The 18145-nt window shown below is 46.2% G+C and overlaps 1 protein-coding gene across 1 annotated transcript; it reads left to right on the top strand.

The window, feature by feature from the left end:
* Positions 1-1503: 1503 nt before the first annotated feature.
* On the top strand, positions 1504-12630 carry LOC124009198 (NAD-dependent protein deacylase sirtuin-5, mitochondrial-like). Its single transcript, XM_046320760.1, has 5 exons — positions 1504-1514; positions 3723-3787; positions 6135-6207; positions 6386-6439; positions 12050-12630. The coding sequence occupies exons 2-5, from the start codon at positions 3781-3783 to the stop codon at positions 12207-12209; spliced, it is 294 nt and encodes a 97-aa protein (XP_046176716.1). The 5' UTR covers positions 1504-1514; positions 3723-3780; the 3' UTR covers positions 12210-12630.
* The last annotated feature ends 5515 nt before the right edge of the window (positions 12631-18145 follow it).

Genomic DNA, 18145 nt, shown 5'->3' with positions numbered 1-18145 from the left:
ACAGGCTATTCAATGTAGTGATCGATACACAATTTATTTGCTAACATGTACATTTTATCCTGACTTGATGGCTCATCACCTCACTGTTTTCAGTTTTATACATGTATCGTTGAGGAAATTATATTCATTTGATTAAAAGCTGTATTTAAATGTTTTCTAAAAACAATTTCAAGTACGAGCCTCAGCTGATTTGAACGAGTTTGCTCATTCAGATGCAGCACTTTTTAAACATTGGGTAGACTCCATCTGGGCAGGCTCGCATTGGTCGAATCAACGTTGTTTCCACACTGAAATGACTTTCAACCAACCTGGAATAGACCTTGAATTGACGTCTGTGCCTAATGGGGCCTTAACCAACAGGTATGCCTACATTGTTAAACCCCATTCAGAATGCATAATCCTACAAAGAGTGGAGTTCCTACCTTTAGGGGTGCTACTTGTCTCAGGATGGTAAGTTGGTGGTTGAAGATTTCCCTCTAGTGGTGTGGGGGCTGTGCTTTGGCAAAGTGGGTGGGGTTATATCCTTCCTGTTTGGCCCTGTCCGGGGGGTGTCCTCGGATGGGGCCACAGTGTCTCCTGACCCCTCCTGTCTCAGCCTCCAGTATTTATGCTGCAGTAGTTTATGTGTCGGGGGGGCTGGGGTCAGTTTGTTTATCTGGAGTACTTCTCCTGTCCTATTCAGGTGTCCTGTGTGAATCTAAGTGTGCGTTCTCTAATTCTCTCCTTCTCTCTTTCTTTCTCTCTCTCGGAGGACCTGAGCCCTAGGACCATGCCCCAGGACTACCTGACATGATGACTCCTTGCTGTCCCCAGTCCACCTGGCCATGCTGCTGCTCCAGTTTCAACTGGCCTGGGCCCTAGGACCATGTCTCAGGACTACCTGACATGAGGACTCCTTGCTGTCCCCAGTCCACCTGGCCATGCTCCTGCTCCAGTTTCAACTGTTCTGCCTTACTATTATTCAACCATGCTGGTCATTTATGAACATTTGAACATCTTGGCCACGTTCTGTTATAATCTCCACCCGGCACAGCCAGAAGAGGACTGGCCACCCCACATATGCTCTCTCTAATTCTCTCTTTCTTTCTTTCTCTCTCTCGGAGGACCTGAGCCCTAGGACCGTGCCCCAGGACTACCTGACATGATGGCTCCTTGCTGTCCCCAGTCCACCTGACTGTGCTGCTGCTCCAGTTTCAACTGTTCTGCCTTATTATTATTTGACCATGCTGGTCATTTATGAACATTTGAACATCTTGGTCATGTTCTGTTATAATCTCTACCCGGCACAGCCAGAAGAGGACTGGCCACCCCACATAGCCCGGTTCCTCTCTAGGTTTCTTCCTAGGTTTTGGCCTTTCTAGGGAGTTTTTCCTAGCCACCGTGCTTTTACACCTGCATTGTTTGCTGTTTGGGGTTTTAGGCTGGGTTTCTGTACAGCACTTTGAGATATCAGCTGATGTACGAAGGGCTATATAAATAAATTTGATTTGATTTGATTTGAATGGCAATCTCAGGTAATGTAAAACACACATACATAGAACTACAGGCATTTATTTCATAGTCATGATTGTTATGCTCATGTACACACCGATGTTTCCACAATGCTACAGATATACAGTACCAGTAAAACGTTTGGACACACCTACTCATTCAAGGGTTTTCTTTATTTTTACTGTTTTCTACATTGTAGAATAATAGTGAAACAATCTAAACTATGGAATAACACATATGGAATCATGTAGTAACCAAAAAAGTGTTAAACAAATCTAATTATATTTTATATTTGAGATTCTTCAAAGTAGCCACCCTTTGCCTTGATGACTGCTTTGCACACCCATGGCATTCTTTCAACCAGCTTCAGCTGGAATGCTTTTCCAACAGTCTTGAAGGAGTTACCACATATGCTGAGCACTCGTTGGTTGATTTTCCTTCACTCTGCAGTCCAACTCATCCCAACCCATCTCAATTGTATAAACCATTCAGACTGCATAATCCGACAACAATCGTACAGGGCAGGCGCACATTGGTTGAATCAATCTGAGGTGCAGTCAACTCTAATAAACTTCTCCTCTGCAGCAGAGGTAACTCTGGGTCTTCCTTTCCTGTGGCAGACCTCATGAAAGCCAGTTTCATCATAGCGCTTGATGGTTTTTGCAACTGCAAGAAACTTTCGAAGTTCTTGACATTTTTCAGATTGTCTGACCTTCATGTCTTAAAGTAATGATGGACTGTCATTCCTCTTTGCTTATTTGAGCTGTTCTTACCATAATATGGATTGGTATTTTACCTATCTTCTGTATACCACCCCTACCTTGTCACAACACAAATGATTGGCTCAAGCGCATTGAGAAGAAAGAAAGAAATTCCACAAATTATCTTTAAACAAGGCACACCTGCTAATTGAAATGAATTCCAGGTGACTACCTCATGAAGCTGGTTGAGAGAATGCCAAACATGTGCAAAGCCGTCATTTTTATTTACCTTGGCAAGTCAGTTAGGAACAAATTCTTATTTACAATGACAGATGGTACAGTTGGTTAAACTGCCTTGTTCAGGGGTAGGATGACATATTTTTACTTTGTCAGCTCGGGGATTCGATCTAGCAACCTTTCGGTTACTAGTCCAACGCTCTAACTACTAGGCTACCTGCCTCCCCACATCATCAAGGCAAATGGTGGCTACTTTGAAGAATCTAAAATATAACATATATTTTGATTTGTGTAGCACTTCTTTGGTTACCGCATGATTCCATATGTGTTACTTCACAGTTTTGATGTTATCACTATTATTCTACAATGTAGAAAATAGTAAAAATAAAGAAAAACTTTGGAATGAGTAGGTGTCCAAACATTTGACTGGTACTGCACTCTCTCTCATATCGACATTAACTCCCACATACTGTATGACATGTACTGTATGAAATTGTAGAATCAACACACTGTGTGTGTGTGTGTGTGTGTGTGTGTGTGTGTGTGTGTGTGTGTGTGTGTGTGTGTGTGTGTGTGTGTGTGTGTGTGTGTGTGTGTGTGTGTGTGTGTGTGTGTGTGTGTGTGTGTGTGTCTAAATATAGGTAATATTTCCCGTCTTGTTGCTGGATCAAAGTTTAGTCTTTGATCTCAGCATCAGGGTGGCTCCAGGGTCATTGTAGTAATGGGGGTCTGTCTGTTTCTTCACATAATATGGCTCTGTGCCCTATCAACAGATTTATCTTGACAACAAAAGTGAGAAGGTGGAGGAGGGTGGGGTGTTACTTGCGTAACCATGGTTACTGTGTGCAGTGCCAAGAAGCTGGAGCCAGTGTCAGTTCATCTAAGTGGGATAGTCTCAGGTTGTTCCATCCTGCATGATTGAGTGCCCACGAAGTGTTTATTTACGGGAGCTTGTTCCCACTCTGTTAAATATCTACCTACTTAGTCTCACCCAACCAGCCCCTAACACTGTAAACTTAACCCACCCCTCTCCACCCTGACCCCTCAGACTCTGGCCGCGTTCCGCTGCCCAGGCATTGCTGACAGCTGCCAGATTTTACAATGCCTGGATATTTATTTTAAGTATCAGCTAACCACATCGTATGTTATAGCAATCACGACACAGTCGATGACGTGGCGCACAACCATTGGTTGATACATGCAAAGTTTGAGCAGGGGAATGCGACTTCTACCTCCTTGCCCTGTAAACACTGACCTCTAACCTTCCATGTCCCTGTTAATCTCTGTCCCCAGGACCTAGCCACCCCTGAGGACTTCTTTCAGAACTTGCACCTTTCAAGGTTGAGAAAACATGCTGAGTAAGTGGAAGCAGGTCCGGTCTGTGGTAGTCAACGCCCAGGTCATAGATGATCTACACTGCCAGGCCGGTTCCAGACCTGTCCTCAAGGGAGGCTCCATTGTTCATGACTAAACTGAGGGGATATACAGTAGCCAGATAATTAGCCTTTGCTCTAGTGGTGGTTTCCAAAACTAGTTGTCAAAAGTAGAAAATGTTAAGATTAACATCTCACACACGAGAACTGGAGAACTATTGTGTCTTGCTTTACACCATTGGAGGCAAAGTGGAATGGCATTAGAGGTAAAAGAGGAGGAACATTCCAACGTATCCTCCCTCTGCCCTCACGTCCAGACCTGCGGCTCTCTAACCGTTTTATGGCTCTGAGCCCCCTGACATCACCGGGGCCCTCCGGTGAGGCCTTCCCACTCCACCTCAGCACCCAGCACAAGCTTCTTTGTATCTGGTCCTGGGTTAATGAGCTGACCATCCCCTGGATCATAACACGCCTCACATGCTCGCAGCAACATTCTCGTCGTCCTCCACTAGTGGTAGTTATAGGGAGCTCCATAGTGAGGGATGTGGTGGACGTGGAAGCAGTACCCACTGCTTCCCTGGAGCCCGTGTTTGTGACATAGATCACCAGGACCATGCTGTGATGGAGAAGCATCCAAATTCTCACTCAGTTGCCACGGGCTCCCGATTGGCGCAGTGGTCTAAGGCAGTGCTTGAGGTGCCACTACAGACACCCTGGTTTGAATCCAGGCTGTATCACAACTGGCTGTGATTGGGAGTCCCATAGGGTGGTGCACAATTGGCCTAGTGTTGTCTGGGTTTGACTGGTGTAGGCTGTCATTGTTATAAGAATTTGTTCTTAACTGACTTGCCTAGTTAAATAAAAAATAATGTTGGTACAAACCACAACAATCTTCATAAATCGGAGCAATTAAAAGAGGACTTCAGAGGGCTCATAGGCAGGCTAGGCAGTGGGTTCTCATTTCCGGGTCTCTACCAACAAAGGGTCACTGACTAAATGGCTTTAGTCGTCTCCTATGGCAACACCTCTGTCTTAAATCCTACTGTTCCTTGATGCATTTTGAAAACATTGACCATTTTCAGCACTTTTGGGAGAGGCCCCAGTTTTACAAGCGGGATGGCTTGCATCCAATTATGAAAGGGGCATACGTTCTCTCGGCCAACATAACATTGACTCAAAAACAGCCAAACCCCTGCTGAGGTAACTTATCCCATTCCCAGTATGTCACAGCCTTATCATACTGCTACAGGTACACATCTTCCCAGGGGCATTGTCAGTAATAATCTTGACCATAAAGTCGATGTCACGTGTGCTCCCTCTTCGGCCTCTAGTTCACCAGGCTGTTCGTTACCCGTACCCACGCGCCATCAGACTCACACGGACTCCATCACTTCCCTGATTACCTTCCCTATATATTTTACTCCCTTTGGTTCCTTCCCCAGGCGTGATTGTTTCTGTGTCATGTCTGTGCGTTGTTCGTGTTTCTTATTTTGTATTACGTTGTGTTTATTTATTAAAACACTCACTCCCTGACTTGCTTGCCGTCTCTCATGCACATCGTTACAGTTGAATTCCACTCTTATGAGTTAAGAATTAAAATGGGCTTCTTCTATAAGAACAGGTCCCGTCTATGGTTAAAAATAGCAGAATACAAATCATTGAGTTGTTATTCATTCCGGTTATTGAATTTGGAGATATCGTCTATGGGAATGCAGCTTTCACTGTATTGAAGCCCTTGGACACAGTTTAACATTGCGCTTTGTTACGAGCGATTACAGGTAATTGCATTTTGAATGAGAAAATAGGCTGGCCCTCTCTGAAGTCTCGTAGATTGAGGCATTGCACTCTTTTTGTCAAAGATCTTTTGCATTAACGACCGACGTACCTTACGTCATTGTTGACCTTCAGACCCGTGCTCAGGGATTGGCTAACCCTGGAGATCCCTTTAATCTCCACCGAGTTAAGTGAATCTGCTTTCAGTTTTTTTGTGCCTCGTGTGGAATGCTCTCCAAAAGTCCTTAAAGTTGGTGGATTGAGTGTTCGAAAGTGTTGTTTTTCAGGTGATTGTTTTGCTTTCTGTATTTTTGTGTTTGCTTTTCATGTGTTGTGTAATTGATGTGCTCTTTATTGTCATTGTTGTTTATTGATGTGTTTGACAAGTCATCATTGTAAATAATAATACCTGTATACGTAAAGGTGAAATTGAAAATAAATGTAATTTCTTCTTGGACAAATGTCATTGTCAGCATGCTTTGGAGAGAGAAATACATTGTTTTCTTCTCGATAAGTTTCTGCTTGGTGTTCTGTGTTTTCCTCCCCTGTGAATCATCAGGTCTGTGCTGTGTGAGCTGTGGACATGTGGCTGTGAACCAGGGCAGCCCTATATGTGCCCTAGAGGGGAAAGGGTAACTACGGCTGCAAAACAGCCCCTCAGTACAGCACAACCACCCGCTCACAGCAGGAACATTCCTCTGTCTCAACATGATGAACATTCTCCATTTGGGTCCGGTGAATTGTCTGCATTGGCTGTGTGACTTGACTTTTAGAACATTTATTGTTTTAATTTGTTCCACTGTTCCACAGTTCCACTGACCCAGATACCAGTGATGCCAAGTTTCCTTCTGAGGAGCTGCCAAGGTATGGGCGATAACTTTGGTTCTGTGTCTGTCATGTTTGTCATTTATTATCATGTCTTGTCCCTGTGCTCCCCATGCTATTCGTTTCCCTCTGCTGGTCTTATTTGGTTCTTTCCCTCCTTCTATCCCTCTCTCTCCCCCTCCCTCTCTCACTCTCTCGCTCTCTCTTCTCTCTATCGTTCCGTTCCTGCTCCCAGCTGTTCCTATTCCCCTAATCATCATTTAGTCTTCCCACACCTGTTCCCGATCCTTTCCCCTGATTAGAGTCCCTATTTATTCCTTTGTGATCCGTTCCTGTCCCGTCGGTTCCTTGTATTGTATTCACCATGCTGTGATTGCGTTTCGCCCTGTCCTGTCGTGTTTTTGCCGTGATTGTGTATCGCCCTGTCCTGTCGTGTTTTTTGCCTTCATCAGATGCTGCGTGTGAGCAGGTGTCTCTGTCGACTACGGCCTGCGCCTACCCGAAGCGACCTGCAGTCTGTGGCCGCTTCTCCAGTTGTTTCCCCTCTACAAGTCTAGAGGATTTCTGTTATTCCGTTTTGGACTTAAATAAACTCTGTTTCTGTTAAGTCGCTTTTGGGTCCTCTTTCACCTGCATGACAGAAGGAACCGACCAAGGAATGGACCCAGCGACTTCAGACGCTCGTTACACTGCCGTCGAGATCCAAGGAGCCATGCTCGGCAGACACGAGCAGGAATTGTCCGCTGCTCGCCATGCCGTGGAGAACCTGGCCGCTCAGGTTTCCGACCTCTCTGGACAGTTCCAGAGTCTACGTCTCGTGCCACCTGTTACTTCCTGGCCTGCCGAGCCTCCAGAACCTAGGGTTAATAACCCACCTTGCTACTCCGGGCAGCCCACTGAGTGCCGCTCCTTTCTCACGCAGTGTGAGATTGTGTTCTCTCTCCAACCCCACACATACTCTAGAGAGAGCTCGGGTTGCTTACGTCATTTCACTCCTTACTGGCCGGGCTCGAGAATGGGGCACAGCTATCTGGGAGGCAAGGGCTGATTGCTCTAACAGATTCCAGAACTTTAAAGAGGAGATGATTCGGGTTTTTGACCGTTCAGTTTTTGGTGGGGAGGCTTCTAGGGCCCTGGCTTCCTTATGCCAAGGTGAACGGTCCATAACGGATTATTCCATTGAGTTTCGCACTCTTGCTGCCTCTAGTGAGTGGAACGAGCCGGCGCTGCTCGCTCGTTTTCTGGAGGGACTCCACGCAGTGGTTAAGGATGAGATTCTCTCCCGGGAGGTTCCTTCAGATGTGGACTCTTTGATTGCTCTCGCCATCCGCATAGAACGACGGGTAGATCTTCGTCACCGGGCTCGTGGAAGAGAGCTCGCATCAACGGTGTTTCCCTGCTCCGCATCGCAACCATCTCCCTCCTCTGGCTTTGAGACTGAGCCCATGCAGCTGGGAGGGATTCGCATCTCGAATAAGGAGAGGGAACGGAGGATCACCAACCGCCTGTGCCTCTATTGCGGAGTTGCTGGACATTTTGTTAATTCATGTCCAGTAAGAGGCCAGAGCCCATCAGTAAGCGGAGGGCTACTGGTGAGCGCTACTACTCAGGTCCCTTCATCTAGATCTTGTACTACTATGTCGGTCCATCTACGCTGGACCGGTTCGGGTGCTACATGCAGTGCTTTGATTGACTCTGGGGCTGAGGGTTGTTTCATGGACGAAGCATGGGCTCGGAAACATAACATTCCTTTCAGACCGTTAGACAGGCCTACGCCCATGTTTGCCTTAGATGGTAGTCATCTTCCCAGTATCAAATTTGAGACACTACCTTTAACTCTCACAGTATCTGGTAACCACAGTGAGACTATTTCTTTTTGATTTTCCGTTCACCGTTTACACCTGTTGTTTTGGGTCATCCCTGGCTTGTATGTCATAATCCTTCTATTAATTGGTCTAGTAATTCTATCCTATCCTGGAACGTTTCTTGTCATGTGAAGTGTTTAATGTCTGCCATCCCTCCCATTTCTTCTGTCCCTACTTCTCAGGAGGAACCTGGCGATTTGACAGGAGTGCCGGAGGAATATCATGATCTGCGCACGGTCTTCAGTCGGTCCCGAGCCAACTCCCTTCCTCCTCACCGGTCGTATGATTGTAGTATTGATCTCCTTCCGGGGACCACTCCTCCTCGAGGTAGACTATACTCTCTGTCGGCTCCCGAACGTAAGGCTCTCGAGGATTATTTGTCTGTGTCTCTTGACGCCGGTACCATAGTGCCTTCTTCTTCTCCGGCCGGGGCGGGGTTCTTTTTGTTAAAAGAAGGACGGTACTCTGCGCCCCTGCGTGGATTATCGAGGCTGAATGACATAACGGTTAAGAATCGTTATCCGCTTCCCCTTATGTCATCAGCCTTCGAGATTCTGCAGGGAGCCAGGTGCTTTACTAAGTTGGACCTTCGTAACGCTTACCATCTCGTGCGCATCAGAGAGGGGGGACGAGTGGAAAACGGCGTTTAACACTCCGTTAGGGCATTTTGAGTACCGGGTTCTGCCGTTCGGTCTCGCCAATGCGCCAGCTGTTTTTCAGGCATTAGTTAATGATGTTCTGAGAGACATGCTGAACATTTTTGTTTTTGTCTATCTTGACGATATCCTGATTTTTTCTCCGTCACTCGAGATTCATGTTCAGCACGTTCGACGTGTTCTACAGCGCCTTTTAGAGAATTGTCTCTACGTAAAGGCTGAGAAGTGCTCTTTTCATGTCTCCTCCGTTACTTTTCTCGGTTCCGTTATTTCCGCTGAAGGCATTCAGATGGATTCCGCTAAGGTCCAAGCTGTCAGTGATTGGCCCGTTCCAAGGTCACGTGTCGAGTTGCAGCGCTTTTTAGGTTTCGCTAATTTCTATCGGCGTTTCATTCGTAATTTCGGTCAAGTTGCTGCCCCTCTCACAGCTCTTACTTCTGTCAAGACGTGTTTTAAGTGGTCCGGTTCCGCCCAGGGAGCTTTTGATCTTCTAAAAGAACGTTTTACGTCCGCTCCTATCCTCGTTACTCCTGACGTCACTAGACAATTCATTGTCGAGGTTGACGCTTCAGAGGTAGGCGTGGGAGCCATCCTATCCCAGCGCTTCCAGTCTGACGATAAGGTTCATCCTTGCGCTTATTTTTCTCATCGCCTGTCGCCATCTGAGCGCAACTATGATGTGGGTAACCGTGAACTGCTCGCCATCCGCTTAGCCCTAGGCGAATGGCGACAGTGGTTGGAGGGGGCGACCGTTCCTTTTGTCGTTTGGACAGACCATAAGAACCTTGAGTACATCCGTTCTGCCAAACGACTTAATGCCCGTCAAGCTCGTTGGGCGTTGTTTTTCGCTCGTTTCGAGTTTGTGATTTCTTACCGTCCGGGTAGCAAGAACACCAAGCCTGATGCCTTATCCCGTCTGTTTAGTTCTTCTGTGGCTTCTACTGATCCCGAGGGGATTCTTCCTTATGGGCGTGTTGTCGGGTTAACAGTCTGGGGAATTGAAAGACAGGTTAAGCAAGCACTCACGCACACTGCGTCGCCGCGCGCTTGTCCTAGTAACCTCCTTTTCGTTCCTGTTTCCACTCGTCTGGCTGTTCTTCAGTGGGCTCACTCTGCCAAGTTAGCTGGTCATCCCGGTGTTCGAGGCACTCTTGCGTCTATTCGCCAGCGCTTTTGGTGGCCGACTCAGGAGCGTGACACGCGCCGTTTCGTGGCTGCTTGTTCGGACTGCGCGCAGACTAAGTCGGGTAACTCTCCTCCTGCCGGTCGTCTCAGACCGCTCCCCATTCCTTCTCGACCATGGTCTCACATTGCCTTAGACTTCATTACCGGTCTGCCTTTGTCTGCGGGGAAGACTGTGATTCTGACGGTTGTCGATAGGTTCTCTAAGGCGGCACATTTCATTCCCCTCGCTAAACTTCCTTCCGCTAAGGAGACGGCACAAATCATTATTGAGAATGTATTCAGAATTCATGGCCTCCCGTTAGACGCCGTTTCAGACAGAGGCCCGCAATTCACGTCACAGTTTTGGAGGGAGTTCTGTCGTTTGATTGGTGCGTCCGTCAGTCTCTCTTCCGGGTTTCATCCCCAGTCTAACGGTCAAGCAGAGAGGGCCAATCAGACGATTGGTCGCATACTACGCAGCCTTTCTTTCAGAAACCCTGCGTCTTGGGCAGAACAGCTCCCCTGGGCAGAATACGCTCACAATTCGCTTCCTTCGTCTGCTACCGGGTTATCTCCGTTTCAGAGTAGTCTGGGTTACCAGCCTCCTCTGTTCTCATCCCAGCTTGCCGAGTCCAGCGTTCCCTCCGCTCAAGCGTTTGTCCAACGTTGTGAGCGCACCTGGAGGAGGGTGAGGTCTGCACTTTGCCGTTACAGGGCACAGACGGTGAGAGCCGCCAATAAACGCAGGATTAAGAGTCCAAGGTATTGTTGCGGCCAGAGAGTGTGGCTTTCCACTCGCAACCTTCCTCTTACGACAGCTTCTCGTAAGTTGACTCCGCGGTTCATTGGTCCGTTCCGTGTCTCCCAGGTCGTCAATCCTGTCGCTGTGCGACTGCTTCTTCCGCGACATCTTCGTCGCGTCCATCCTGTCTTCCATGTCTCCTGTGTTAAGCCCTTTCTTCGCACCCCCGTTCGTCTTCCCTCCCCCTCCCGTCCTTGTCGAGCGCACCTATTTACAAGGTACATAAGATCATGGACATGCGTTCTCGGGGACGGGGTCACCAATACCTAGTGGATTGGGAGGGTTACGGTCCTGAGGAGAGGAGTTGGGTTCCGTCTCGGGGCGTGCTGGACCGTTCACTCATCGATGATTTCCTCCGTTGCCGCCAGGATTCCTCCTCGAGTGCGCCAGGAGGCGCTCGGTGAGTGGGGGGTACTGTCATGTTTGTCATTTATTATCATGTCTTGTCCCTGTGCTCCCCATGCTATTCGTTTCCCTCTGCTGGTCTTATTTGGTTCTTTCCCTCCTTCTATCCCTCTCTCTCCCCCTCCCTCTCTCACTCTCTCGCTCTCTCTTCTCTCTATCGTTCCGTTCCTGCTCCCAGCTGTTCCTATTCCCCTAATCATCATTTAGTCTTCCCACACCTGTTCCCGATCCTTTCCCTGATTAGAGTCCCTATTTATTCCTTTGTGATCCGTTCCTGTCCCGTCGGTTCCTTGTATTGTATTCACCATGCTGTGATTGCGTTTCGCCCTGTCCTGTCGTGTTTTGCCGTGATTGTGTATCGCCCTGTCCTGTCGTGTTTTTTGCCTTCATCAGATGCTGCGTGTGAGCAGGTGTCTCTGTCGACTACGGCCTGCGCCTACCCGAAGCGACCTGCAGTCTGTGGCCGCTTCTCCAGTTGTTTCCCCTCTACAAGTCTAGAGGATTTCTGTTATTCCGTTTTGGACTTAAATAAACTCTGTTTCTGTTAAGTCGCTTTTGGGTCCTCTTTCACCTGCATGACAGTGTCTCTTTGACATATTTTGTTACAAAATAATTTTCTACATAGTGGCAATATTTAGTTATTTGCTTTGAACTTAACCTCTTCTCAATCCTAAGTAACCATACATACCTGTTATGTGTGATGTTAACCTGCATGTGTCTGATGGTGGTGTTGTCTGGCGGTGGTTTTCATGTGCAGCTGTGAGAAGAGAGCCTGTCATGCTCTGCTCAGGCTCAATATGACCTGGTATGGGGAAACTCTGGACTTGCACATCCTGACCAAGGTGGAGACAGTACTGGACACCTGTGATCTGTGTCTCGTGCATTTGTGGAATTTATGTTCAATCTGTATCTTATGAATCTCATTCATTATTTGTGGCAAATGCCCTCTTTAAACACCCACTTTTGATATACATTATGCACAAGATATAATATATGAGGGGCCTCCCGAGTGACGCTCTCCAGTGGTTAAGGCTTCACTACAGATTCAGGTTTGATCCCGGGCTGTGTCACAGCCGTCCACGACACTATTATAAGATGTAATGTTTTTGTTTTAATAAAAGTTTTTATTTTGAGATTTAGTTTAGTACATTTTTGTAGGGGAAAACATTATATTTCATCAAACGGGGATACTTCATCAAAACAGCGCAAAAAAATGTGTTTTATTCTACTGCATCACACAGTTCAGGTTTAAAATCAGTCAGCTTTAATGGCTCATTAGACTTATATCTGATCAAATGTGTGTCACTGATTCCCCCTCAGGAGACTGAAAAGATTTGGCATGGGTCCTCAGATCCTCAAAAGGTTCTACAGCTGCACCATCGAGAGCATCACTGCCTGGTATGGCAACTGATCGGCCTCCGACCACTAGGCACTACAGAGGGTAGTGTGAACGGCCCAGTACATCACAGGGGCCAAGCTTCCTGCCATCCAGGACCTCTACACCAGGCGGTGTCAGAGGAAGGTCCTAAAAATTGTCAAAGACTCCAGCCACCGTAGTCACCACTCTCTGCTACCGCACGGCAAGTGGTACCGGAGCGCCAAGTCTAGGCCCAAGAGGCTTCTAAACAGCTTCTAGCCCCAAGCCATAAAACTCCTGAACACCTAATCAAATGGCTACCCAGACTATTTGCACCCCCCCCCCCAGACCTCTTTTACACCGCTGCTACTCTGTTGTTATCTATGCATAGTCACTTTAATAACTTATAATGAACATAGTCGCTTTAATAACTTATCATGAACATAGTCACTTTAATAACCTACATGAACATATTACCTCAACTAACCGGTGCCCCCACACATTAACTCTGCACCTGTACCCCCCCTGTATTTAGTCTGGCTATTGTTATTTTACTGCTGCTCTTTAATTCCTTGTTTATTTGATTTCTTATTCTTATCCATATTTTTAAAAAACTGCATTGTTGGTTAGGGGCTCCACCCTACCTGACACCCTAGACCCACTCCAATTTGCTTACCGCCCAAATAGGTCCACAGACGATGCAATCTCAACCACACTGCACACTGCCCTAACCCACCTGGACAAGAGGAATACCTATGTGAGAATGCTGTTCATCGACTACAGCTCGGCATTCAACACCATAGTACCCTCCAAGCTCGTCATCAAGCTCGAGACCCTGGGTCTCGACCCCGCCCTGTGCAACTGGGTACTGGACTTTCTGACGGGCCACCCCCAGGTGGTGAGGGTAGGCAACAACATCTCCTCCCCGCTGATCCTCAACATGGGGCCCCACAAGGGTGCGTTCTGAGCCCTCTCCTGTACTCCCTGTTCACCCACGACTGCGTGGCCACGCACGCCTCCAACTCAATCATCAAGTTTGCGGACGACACAACAGTGGTAGGCTTGATTACCAACAACGACGAGACGGCCTACAGGGAGGAGGTGAGGGCCCTTGGAGTGTGGTGTCAGGAAAATAACCTCACACTCAACGTCAACAAAACTAAGGAGATGATTGTGGACTTCAGGAAACAGCAGAGGGAACACCCCCTATCCACATCGATGGAACAGTAGTGGAGAGGGTAGCTAGTTTTAAGTTCCTCGGCATACACATCACAGACAAACTGAATTGGTCCACTCACACTGACAGCGTCGTGAAGAAGGCGCAGCAGCGCCTATTCAACCTCAGGAGGCTGAAGAAATTCGGCTTGTCACCAAAAGCACTCACAAACTTCTACAGATGCACAATCGAGAGCATCCTGGCGGGCTGTATCACCGCCTGGTACGGCAACTGCTCCGCCCTCAACCGTAAGGCTCTCCAGAGGGTAGTGAGGACTGCACAACGCATCACCGGGGGGCAAACTACCTGCCTTCCAGGACACCTACACCACCCGTTGTTACAGGAAGGCCATAAAGATCATCAAGGACATCAACCACCCGAACCACTGCCTGTTCACCCCGCTATCATCCAGAAGGAGAGGTCAGTACAGGTGCATCAAAGCTGGGACCGAGAGACTGAAAAACAGCTTCTATCTCAAGGCCATCAGACTGTTAAATAGCCACCACTAACATTGAGTGGCTGCTGCCAACACACTGTCATTGACACTGACCCAACTCCAGCCATTTTAATAATGGGAATTGATGGGAAATGATGTAAATATATCACTAGCCACTTTAAACAATGCTACCTTATATAATGTTACTTACCCTACATTATTAATCTCATATGCATATGTATATACTGTACTCTACAACATCGACTGCATCCTTATGTAACACATGTATCACTAGCCACTTTAACTATGCCACTTTGTTTACTTTGTCTACACACTCATCTCATATGTATATACTGTACTCGATACCATCTACTGTATGCTGCTCTGTACCATCACTCATTCATATATCCTTATGTACATGTTCCTTATCCCCTTACACTGTGTATAAGACAGTAGTTTTGGAATTGGTAGTTAGATTACTTGTTGGTTATCACTGCATTGTCGGAACTAGAAGCACAAGCATTTCGCTACACTCGCATTAACATCTGCTAACCATGTGTATGTGACAAATAAAATTTGATTTGATTTGATTTACTGTAAGGTTGCATTTGGTGCATGTGACTATATACAATTTGATTTGAATTTGTACAGCAGCAAAATCAATAACCAATGTCCTTTGGTACACTATTCCTTAGGGAGATACTGTGGAGACCAGTAGACTGATTTGTCACACTCCTTTTATACATGCATTGACAGGTGTTTGTCTTGTGTGTGACGCGGCATGCTGCTGTACAGGTACCATTTTCAGGGCCCGTGTGGGACCACACTACCCCTGGTGTTGGCGCGTCAACGTCTGAATTTATCCGAGGGGCGGGGTCTGATGGGGTCTGACCTCTGGGGCTCTTCTCATATCCACTCCAGGGTTGTTCAATTCCATGGCAATTATTCTCAGATCCAAAAAACCTGAAGACACTTTCAACTAGGAATTCTTGGTGGAGGGAGTGTTGCTGTCTGCTGCAGAAGACTGAATAGTAGAGCTGAGTAGTCTGACTGGATACTTGATACTTGTTAGGTTAACTTAACTGGAACTGAGATGTTATGTGTGTAATTGTTGGTTCTTGAAAGGCAGAAAAGGGGCTAATTGGTGCATAAGGTGCATATTCAGCTGAAATAAGAAACTGGGTCAGGCTGCTGATTATCCTGCACACCATCGTCTCGGGCACCTGCGCCTCATGACACTCACCTGGACTCCATCACCTCCTTGATTATCTTCCCTATATCTGTCACTCCCCTTGGTTCTTTCCTCAGGTGTTATCGACTGTTTTTATGTTGGTGCGTTGTTTGTCTTACATGTTTATTGTTTCATTTAATTATGAAAACACTCACACCCTTACCGACTCTCAGTGCACTCGTTACAGTAGTCACCTGGATGTGCCTTGTTTAAAGTAAATTTGAGGAATTTATTTCCTTCTTAATGCGTTTGAGCCACCTAGTTGTGTTGTGATAAGGTAGGGGTGGTATACAGAAGATAGCCCTATTTGGTAAAAGACCAAGTCCATATTATGGCAAGAACAGCTCAAATAAGTGAAGAGAAATGACAGTCCATCATTACTTTAAGACATGGAGGTCAGTCAATCCGGAAAATTTCAAGATCAAAAACCATCAAGTGCTATGATGAAACTGGCTCTCATGAGGACTGCCACAGGAAAGGAAGACTCAGAGTTACCTCTGCTGCAGAGGATAAAGTCATTAAAGTTAACTGCAACTCAGACTGCAGCCCAAATAAATGTTTCACAGTAACAGACACATCTCATTTGGCTTTGAAGAAACCACTACTAAAGCACACCAACAAGACGAATAGACTTGCTTGGTGTGCTTGGGCCAAGATACACGATGTCACAGGAAGGCCATAACGATCAGCAAGGACAACAACCACCCGAGCCACTGCCTGTTCACCCCGCTATCATCCAGAAGGCGAGGTCAGTACAGGTGCATCAAAGCTGGGACCGAGAGACTGAAAAACAGCTTCTATCTCAAGGCCATCAGACTGTTAAACAGCCACCACTAACATTGAGTGGCTGCTGCCAACACACTGACTCAACTCCAGCCACTTTAATGATGGGAATTGATGTCAAATATATCACTAGCCACTTTAAACAATGCTACTTAATATAATGTTTACATACCCTACATTATTTATCTCATATGTATACGTATATACTGTACTCTATATCATCTACTGCATCTTTATGTAATACATGTATCACTAGCCACTTTAAACTATGCCACTTTGTTTACATACTCATCTCATATGTATATACTGTACTCGATACCATCTACTGCATCTTGCCTATGCCGCTCTGTACCATCACTCCTTCATATATATTTATCTACATATTCTTTATCCCTTTACACTTGTGTGTATAAGGTAGTAGTTTTGAAATTGTTAGTTAGATTACTCGTTGGTTATTACTGCATTGTCGGAACTAGAAGCACAAGCATTTCGCTACACTCGCATTAACATCTGCTAGCCATGTGTATGTGACAAATAAAATTGGATTTGATTTGATTTGAGCAATGGACATTAGACCAGTGCAAATCTGTCCTTTGGTCTGATGAGTCCACATTTGAGATTTTTGGTTCCAACCGCCATGTCTTTGTGAGCCATAGAGTATGTGAATGGATGATCTCTGCATGTGTGGTTCCCACAAGGAAGCATGGAGCAGGAGGTGTGATGGTGTGGGGGTTCTTTGCTGGTGAAACTGTCATTGATTTATTTAGAATTCAAGGCACACTTATCCAGCATGGCTACAGTTCTACAGCATTCTGCAGCGATATGCCATTCCATCTGGTTTGAGTTTAGTGGGGCTATCATTTGTTTTTCATCAGGACAATGACCCAACACACCTCCAGACTGTGTAAGGGCTATTTGACCAAGAAGAAGAGTGATGGAGTGCTGCATCAAATGACCTGGGCTCCACAATCACCTGACCTCAACCCAATTTGAGATGGTTTGAGATGAGTCGGACTGCAGAGTGAATGAAAAGCAGCCAACAAGTGCTCAGCATATGTGGGAACTCCTTCAAGACTGTTGGAAAAGCCCTTCAGGTGAAGTTGGTTGAGAAAATGCCATGAGTGTGCAAAGCAGTCATCAATGCAAAGGGTGGCTACTTTGAAGAATCTCAACACATTTTTGGTTACGACATGATTCCATATTTGTTATTTCATTATTCTACAATGTAGAAAATAGTAAAAATAAACCCTTGATTAAATAGGTGTGTCCAAACGTTTGACTGGTACTGTATATACGTATGTATATTTTTTATAGCATACCATATGATCATACAGTAATGTAATCATATACCTGAATGTTTGTTTGTATTCTCTTTGGAGGAAATGTTTACACTATTTCCCTTGTGAACTGTATAAACTATAACCCAGTACAATACCTAATCCATATGCTTGGTCAACTGTTTACACAACCAAATACACACAGCCAAGACCAAATACACACAACCATGACCAAGTACACACAACAATGACCAAATACATCAAGTACATGGCAATGCCACAGAGAGAGTTTCGGCCAAGTTCACTGAGCTGGCTATTGCTAAGGGAAAGACGAGGTGGACAGAGACACGGGAGAGTTTGGGCTTTTGTTTGATCATTTGAACCTGTGCTATTGTATTTCCGTCCTGAACCATATGTACCATATTGATATCCATCATAAAGTATTATACTGTTGTTACATGGCATGAGAATGAGGTAGATTGGTTATACTGTTGTTACATGGCATGAGAATGAATGAGGTAGATTGGATGGGCTAATTACAGATGAGCTCTGT

This window comes from Oncorhynchus gorbuscha, linkage group LG22 (assembly GCF_021184085.1).
Source record: "Oncorhynchus gorbuscha isolate QuinsamMale2020 ecotype Even-year linkage group LG22, OgorEven_v1.0, whole genome shotgun sequence".
Lineage (NCBI taxonomy): Eukaryota > Metazoa > Chordata > Actinopteri > Salmoniformes > Salmonidae > Oncorhynchus > Oncorhynchus gorbuscha.
This window is presented reverse-complemented; position numbering and strand designations above follow the sequence as displayed.

Excerpts from the sequence above, each read along its gene's own strand:
- LOC124009198 (XM_046320760.1), top strand. Across the intron at positions 6,208-6,385 it reads TGTGCCCTAGAGGGGAAAGG|TTCCACTGACCCAGATACCA; the intron begins GTAACTACGGCT and ends ACTGTTCCACAG. Across the intron at positions 6,440-12,049 it reads CCTTCTGAGGAGCTGCCAAG|CTGTGAGAAGAGAGCCTGTC; the intron begins GTATGGGCGATA and ends TTTCATGTGCAG.